Genomic DNA, 8,567 nt, shown 5'->3' with positions numbered 1-8,567 from the left:
TGGGGTATGTCCTAAGGCTGATTTTATCAGTTTGTTAATTTGGCTACTTAATTCATGCTTTTTCTATGTAATTCAGACAACCTGTAGATTTGGTTTCCTAAATCACATGTTTGGTTAATTTAGAGGCAAATGCTATTTTCTCATGTCTCTCTTTTTAATTGACCTGTCAATTCAATCTCAGTGGCTAACAAAGTAGCACCTCATAGACAGGGTTTATATTGATGATGGGCTTCTGATTTCCCTAAATAGCTTATTATAGAGCCAAAATGAATGCATTTGGAAATTTTAATACTATCTAATGCTTGCCCAGGAGTGAGCTGTACTGTCAGAATACATAGGTAATTCCTATTATTAAGAAATTTCATAGTATCTATTTGAAATTGTCTGCTTCTCTTGTCATACCTTTTTATATGGAAATAACTGCCTAAACCTTTTTCTTCTAAGAAGCTTTCCTGGCTTGGCTGGAAAAGAGGCTCAAAATTGTCCCTGATCCTTTCTTGCCTAAATGTTCTCCTTCAGCAATCACCCCTACAAAATGCAGACCTGCTCCTTTGTGTGGCTCCATCAGCTGAGTGGATTCTGAACTGTTGGTTTGCCATTTAGGTCTCTTGAGATTGGTGTTTGCCTTACAGTGAGACTTCCAGGGGGTAATGTTGCCTCTGTTTGTTACTAGTGTTATTTTATATTTAGTACAATACTATTTATTTGTTGTGTATTTAATTATTATTATTATATTTTAAAAAATCTATTGTGATATCAGGCTCAGGAAAAATCACTCTGATGCCCTACTTAAGTTTTTTGTGAATAGTTTAAAATGTGGAGGTATATTACTTTTGAGGGAATTTCAAAAACACTACATTCTCCTTTATTTTAAAAATTAATTTTAAAAAGAAGGGGGAGATAGATTTGAATGCGTGATTTTAGAAACATTAAATGAGATAAACAAAGCCAGAACATACATAGTACTTACTATGAGCCTGATACACAGGGAGGTCAGATAATTTGCCTGTGGAAACACAGCTAATAAAGGATAGAAGTACAGTCTGAACCCAATCCTTCTGGGTTTTGAGTCTGTGCATTTGACTACTATGCATGGTTAAGGTAGAGAAGCTGCTTAGTAGTGCCTGGTATGTAAGAAAGTCTCACTAAATGCGAACTAGTAATTTTCGTATAATTCTAAGGCTTGGATGCCTCTGCCTTCTTTAGGGTCACTTCTATAATATCAAAAGATGTAGAAACAGATGTAAAATGGATAATTATTTTATCCTCTTCTGTCAAATTTGATTAGAATATTGGAAAGTTCATTTCAGATTTACAAAGATCTAAGAATAAAGAAAATAATAAAACCATGGGTTTTTAAAAAATTAATTTAGCAATTAATTATTGAATTTCTACTATGTGCAGATCACTGTACTAAAATAATTGAATTTCCACTATGTACAGATCACTGGGATGAAAGGAAGATGAATAAGACGTGGATCCTCTCTATGAAGGAGCTTAAAACCTAGTACTAGTCACAGAGTGCATAATATTGAGTACTGGTCACAGAATGGATGCAGAAGGGCAGAGCATAGCCTGTCAGTGGACCAAACTATATTTGAAATTCTAAATTAGAACCCTGGTGTTACAGTAGCTGTGTGCTCTGGGCAAATCACTTAAGCTCTTCAAATCTCAGGGTTTTTGTTTTTGTTTTGTTTTGTTTTTTAATTGTTGTTGGGGTGGTGGTTGCTGGTGTTTGTTTTCTAAATCTTTAAAATGGAGATAATTATGCCTAATTCATGCTGTTTAATGAGAATTAAAATAAATAATGGAAAGGAATCACTCAGTTCTTAGCAGGAAGTAAATGTTCAGCAAACGACCACTTTATTCGGGAAACGTGAAGTATGAAAAACTTGCCCGCTTGGCACTGATAGAGAGGTTTGCACCCTCCCCCATGAGGCAGAGGTTGGGGAGCCCTCCACGTGCTGTGCTGGGGTCTGGGAGAAAAAACAAACGCAAGCTGGGGTGCATTTACTCCTTAGAAAGCTGAGCGGGAGAAAAAAGAACAGCTGCCTCTTTGGATGTAAAATCACCAGAACAAAGGTGATTCCCCTACCACCTTTTTTTGTTATAGAGGTACAAAGAGAAAACCAAAATATAAGAAAGAGAGCATGTATGTGGGTTTTGATTTTGTTGTATGTTTACGAGCTCTGATGAAGGCATCATGCTCTGAGCTGGGCAAGTCAGGGAAGGCTTCACGGGAGAGCAGAAGTTGAGGGGAATGGGAGAAAGCCATCTATGAAGTGGCATGGCAGGGGTGCCAGGCTGAGAGGCACAAGGCCTGGGAGTGTCCTTTCTTTTTGCTTGGGACTGGAGCAAATCACTGAGATCCCCTAAATCTCAGTTTCTACTACTTTCAACCAAGGGGGTTAAAGTATATCCATACTTCTTCTCAGATCTAGATGGCTGTCATAATTCTGCGCAGAGCTTCCTATTAGTTGCCCAACTTCAGAACACTAAGGTCTTTTTAAAAGCACCCCAAGTGATTTTAATGTACCATGAGGTTAGAGAAACAGTAGAGTAAGTGATCTCTTAGGTTCTGTAGGATGGATGTCAAAGGCCACCCAGTCTGGGTGGACTAGTGAGTACCTGGGTATGTTTAAACCTTGGTCAGAACTGTATTATAGAGGGTTTTAAACTGAGTCTATCTGTAGGCAGTAGAGCATTAATGAAGATTTTTATATAAGGGAATGTGCTGAAAGCAATGCTCTAGGGAAAAAAATCTATCTTTCAGTGGTCTGTATGTAGAAAAAGAAGAGAGAGAGAACTAGAAATGGGTTGTTAACTAAGGATATGAACCAAGGTATTAGCAAGCAAAGCTGAGTGAGATAACCCAATAGAATGCAATAACCCAATAGAATCGTAGGACTATTGCTCTTGTTTTTTAACAGGGAATAATTATCAGAGAAATGTGGGCTGGACTGTAATGTAGATATAAAATGGGATGCTACTGAATTCAGAAACAAGTTGAAATGAAATTCAGTTCTCACATGGTAATCATGTTACTACAAACCAAGGAAGATTCCATTTAGATGAATTATCTGCTATAAGTTATTGTGTCAAAGCCACAGCAATTTCATAAACTACCACCAAAGGGTGAGCAAAAGAGGGACTACGGAAGAAATATATCTTTTCTACTATTCCTCTACCTTTCAGAAACAACAACAACAAAATTACTGCTTATCAATTTCTTGGGCTTTTGTAAAAAGCATTTTAAAATATCTGTTAAGGTGGCACATTCCTGAACCCTATTGGCATCTAATGAATGACTCTCAAAGATTCCCATGAGAAAGCAGTCATCCAAGAGCACAGAGCCAAGAGGAAATGTCCTGTCTGCTCAAGTGTTTGCATCTTGTAATACTCTTATACTAAATGAAATGACAAGATACAATGGTTTTCCAAAAGTATGTCAGTCGGTCCCTCCAGCGATTAATAGAAATAGTTTTTCAGAAAGAATCTGAGTTCGCTATGAATAACTTTAATGCTAACTTTTCCATTGTGTCACACGAATGTTAATGGATGACCTCAAGTATTTGGATTCATAGACTGTATTAAGTGGTAATGAATCTCATTGAGATTCATTAATAATAAAAGGTTTAAGTTGCCATGCTAACTAATGTGAGCCATGACAAATGAAAATCATTAAATTTTATTATCAAATTGTTTTTTTTGGCGGGGGGGGCGGGATTCCACTGATTTTGAAGACTATCTAAGCTAAATTATGTCCTGAAGGATTTAATTTTCAGCCTTAATTTCCTGAAGTCCGTATCTTCCTTTGGATTTTAGGAGGATTTCCAAATTAAAATTAATAAAATTTACAAAATCCTTGGGGGAAGAGTTCTGCTGACCATGAAATCAGTAATCAAATTACCAGAATTAAAAAATAAGTTTTTACTTAAAACATGTACCTATAGAAGAAATACTTCAAGGTATATTTTAGAATAGAAACCCAAGAGTGTGTAAACATAGTGGACTCCCATAGGGTCTTACAGACACTCTCCAAATATTTATTGACTAAATGAATGAATCAACAAGAAAGAAGCATTTCTTGCTGCTTTCTTATAACCAAGCAACTTTAAAGCCACATCCCAAGGATGATATACTTAAGGACACAGGTGTTACACCTTGATATCAAAGGCAGGACTGTGTATTGAGAGGAGTCCAGTAGGAGTTAGCTAGACCCCAATAATGAGAAGATAGCATAGACAGCCACCTCCCTTGAGAAATAGCTAACACATAATAGACAATGATAAATATTTGCTAAATTGAATAGTTAAATGCAAGGTCTCTGCTGGAAACATGACTTTTTCCCCCAAGGTTTGTGATAAAAGACTATCTCCTAAGTAAAATCACCTTATAATATGCTGCTTCTAGAACCTGGAACTCAAACAGGTGGAGTTAATATTAGTTTTCCATAGATCTTTATTCTACAGAGACTTAAAGCCATAGGGGTTTTGTAGCAGGAGTGCTCTCAGCTGCCTTTGATAATTCATGGAGCAGTTATGCTGAAATCTCAGTGCATGTACAGATTACCTGACAATCTTTTTTAAATGCATGGTCTGATTCATTGGGTCTGGCTTGGGGTCTGAGACTGCATTTTTAATAAGCTCCTAGGTGATGTTGATAATACTGGTCCATGAATCACACTTTGAGCAAAGTCATAAAAGGTGGATTTCTAAGTAGTTAGAATAGACAAGTGTGGAAGAACATTGGATCTTGACTCAAGACTGATTATGTGAATATGATGAGTCACTTGACTTTTCTAAATCTAAAATTTCTCACTAGAAAAATGAGTATAATAGGACAATAATACCTGCTGCAGGGGATTCTTGTGAGAATTAAATTAATAATGTTATGTGAAAGTTTTACCAGAGCGTATGGTAGATAGCCATTGCTGAATAAATAATCGTTCATCCTAAATAGTATAAACATGAGCACACAATTCCACATTGGTAACTGGTAAAGATGAGGGACCCTTCAGCTGTGTGCTCTTCATAGTTCCAGGAGTTCTATTCTTCGTTCCACTTCTTTTGCCTGTTACAAAGTCTAGCACTTAGCAAGTGATTAGTGTTTGTGGAATTGTACTAGTACCAAAGTTGATTATTGCCAGTGTACATTTTTAGCTTCAAAGATATCAGTGTCAGAATAATAACCCAATGTTTCCCTATGACATGAGCAGGAAAGAAAACTGTCACCCAAAATAATGTAACTTTTGGGCCTCAAGTCCTTTTTGAACCAGAATTGTAATCATTGAGAGAAGACCAAAATAAAGAACACAGAGCCAGCCTCAGTTCTCAATAAAAATATAAAATTACTGATCATTCTTTGCCAGCCAGTAGTCACAATATTTTCTGATTGCATAAATTACGTATAAAATATATCTGTCTTATGAAAAAAAAAAAGACTAACATAGGTAGTTTGGCTGGCTTGTCCCTGATGAATGGCACTGGCCGTAAGGAGCCCAGCCTGTAGCATGCAGCTGGTACTACAAGGGCTCAAATCATCTTCCACATCATGGTAAACTGGCTCCCAGGCCACCTAGGTAATGCCCCCACATTGCTGCTCCGAGGGTCTAACTTTCTGGTTAAAAACTTGTAAATTATTAAATAAAACTCTCGAAAAGTGCATAGCAGGAAATAGAAGTTGGAAAAATTAGTGGATACCTTGCAGCATCATTTGCATCTTAACATCTCTTTCCACTGAGAATTCAGGGACAGAAACTAACACTGAAACGGCGTAGATCAATTCATTTGCAATATAATCCAGAGTGAGTCAGTTAATCTTTGCTAACAGAAATAAGATCTTAAAGTCTAATCAGAGGATTTAAACAAAGTTTTATTCAAAGATGTTCTTTTTCCACCCCCTCTTATAATCTGTAGGTCCCAGGAGAAAAAAGAAGAGGCTATCGCTTTACTGAAGGATTCCATTAAATATGGTCCAGAGTTTGCAGATGCATATTCAAGCTTAGCTTCACTATTGGCTGAGCAGGTGATTTTTTTTCCATTTAATGTCATTTTTTTTTTTTAATTTAACTGTTGAATGTGCAAAGTATTATTACACAGATTTTTAGTACTGATGGTTTCATTTGTAAGTTCATACTGGACAACTAATCTCTATGTCAGTTTTCTTGACAGAAATTACAAGCCTAGTATTATCATTCCAATATTCTCTGTGTAGTGTAGGTGGTCTTTAGACAAAGATGGTCCATTATAGGCCGTTGACATATTCTGTATCACTTTGCGATAAAATCTGTGAAGAATACATGCTATTTCCTGGTTTTATTACTGTTTATTTATTACATTTGTCTCTGGAATTACTAAGATATCTAAACTCAAAATGGAACTTATTACCAGTCATCTTATAGAGCCTATGTCTTAATACCTGTTAGAAGGTCACAGACGCTTTTAGGACAAGCTCCTAAAAGATAACATTTCTCATGGCATAAAATAGAGAGGTATTTTGACTTCCCTCCTTTTCACTTGTCTCTAAATGATTTGATACCACTTTTCAGTGTCCTGGATGCATGCCCCTTGTTATGGGAAAACAAATGTAAATTATCTCCTTTAAATTGATTATATAGTCTTGTTGACACACAAAAGTGCTCTCAATAGACAGTGAGTAGATTCTGCTATCATGCAATTGTCATATTGTCTTTAAAATCAAACTCAATACCTTTGAAAGCGGCCTTGCAACACTCAGATGGCTTGAATGTAATGAATAATTTGATACTGCATGTCGAGTACATAGGACTGCAATTTGCAGTCGAAAAACTTTGGAACTTCCACCAGGAAACAAAATTAGGACATTCTATGGATATTTAAATGTCAGAAATGGTAAGCCTAGTTGTCTTGCTGTAATAGTCTCCATATAGTATAGGAGGGCTTTAGACAAAAGCCCATGTGTATAGTGGATGATTTTAATGCTAGTTTTAGCACAATATTTAAGCTAAAATGATGATGGTCATGTTCTATGCTATACATTTAGTCCTCAGCTGCCCTTGGCTTGTCCTGAAGCAGGCACAGTAGTTTTCTGAAGAAACATTGACTCTATCATTATTCGTTTTTTTCACCTCATCTTGGCTCCTTCATTTTCATAAGAAGACCCTCACCCTGCCTCTGCTTGGCTGGTTGTCTTGTAGCTACTTAGACACTTCAAGCATGCTTCTCTATCAGGCTTTTATAATAACTGTTCCCTTTGCATACACACTTTTCTCCCAGATATCTGAGTTTCCGTCCTTATGTCCTGTTGGTTTCAGCTCAAATATTACATCAAAGGGGTTGTCTGTGATTGCCCTTTCTAAACAGCAACCTCACACTGCCCAGCATGTTCTCTACCACTTTGCTTTATTCCCCCTAGCATTTATCACCATATAACATATGTTTATTTGTCTGTCATCCTTCTCCCACCACTAGAATACTTAATTCCATGATAATGGATATCTGTTTCACTCATGGCTGTAGCCCCACATTTGTCACATTGTATGTAATCAATGAGTCTTGAACAAATAAATTAATCCACACACATATTCTAAATCCACTCTTATACCACAAGGAGGGATGGGAATGTGGGCCGCACTGTTTTGCAACTGAATTGTGCCTCAGCATGATGCTCTTATCCTCCACTGAGGGTCAACATGAAAAACAGCTGTGTGAAACTGCTCATTATTTAACTATAGGGTCGGGGTGGGGTCGAGGCCAGCACTTCCTACATCATTCAGTGGCTTCTTTATGAGGACTCAAGGGAGACACTTCTCTTGTCTCAGTATTAGGAAAGGCTAGGCTTCTGAATTAAAAGATTTTTGTTTTATTTTTAATCTAATGAAAAATCTTGCAAATGCTAGAAAGGTTAACTCTCTTTCTGTCCCCCTTGCTCCCCCTATCTCCAACTAACAACCATGTGGATCACATAGTTTGCTTTTCTGTATGTGCTGCTTTCATTCCTGGGTTTATCATTTTCCTTAGAATTTACTTTATTCAGTTTATGTCCTGTATTTTTTAAAGCTGCCTCATTTTCTTTGTGGAATAAGGAGGTATAAGTAAGTAAATAAATAAGGCATTGCATTAATGGTTTCCATTTATATCTTTTTTCGCAACTCGCAAAGGCAGATAATAAACATTAAATTGCCCTTCTTGATGAAAATTACTCTTAAGGTCAATGACAATATCACTTACCTAATACCAATCATAACCCTGTATGTTGTGTTTCGGAAGCTCTTTACAAATATTCACACAGTTCCGTCTTTCTGTAATGCCATCTCCTTTCTCGCCCTCTAAACCCTCCCTGTTTTTCAAGATCCAGTTCACCTTCCACTTCCCGCCCCCGCAACATTCTCTCACTTTCTCATCTCATGGTGAGTTGTGTTTCCTTGGAGCTCCTATAACATTTTGAGGAAACACATCAACTCACAAACTAATCAGATATTTTTATTTTTTGAATTAATATTTTGAATTGTAATTTAAACAGTTTTTCCAGTTTACTTACCTCACGAGACTACACATTTCTTTAAGAAAAGCAGTGTCTTCTTTGCA

General features: G+C 36.8%; 1 protein-coding gene across 1 annotated transcript in view; it reads left to right on the top strand.

Annotated features, from left to right (window-relative positions):
- The window catches only part of TMTC1 (transmembrane and tetratricopeptide repeat containing 1), a 241,662-nt gene that overhangs the window by 205,355 nt on the left and 27,740 nt on the right, over positions 1–8,567 (top strand). The window contains exon 13 of the mRNA XM_025047422.1: positions 5,919–6,027. Coding sequence (XP_024903190.1) covers positions 5,919–6,027 — 109 coding nt within the window. The remainder of the gene's footprint in view (positions 1–5,918; positions 6,028–8,567) is intronic.

Source organism: Pteropus alecto, unplaced genomic scaffold, assembly GCF_000325575.1.
Source record: "Pteropus alecto unplaced genomic scaffold, ASM32557v1 scaffold103, whole genome shotgun sequence".
NCBI classification, from domain to species: domain Eukaryota; kingdom Metazoa; phylum Chordata; class Mammalia; order Chiroptera; family Pteropodidae; genus Pteropus; species Pteropus alecto.
Note: the sequence above shows the minus strand (reverse complement) of the source record. Positions and strands in the feature narration are given on the sequence as shown.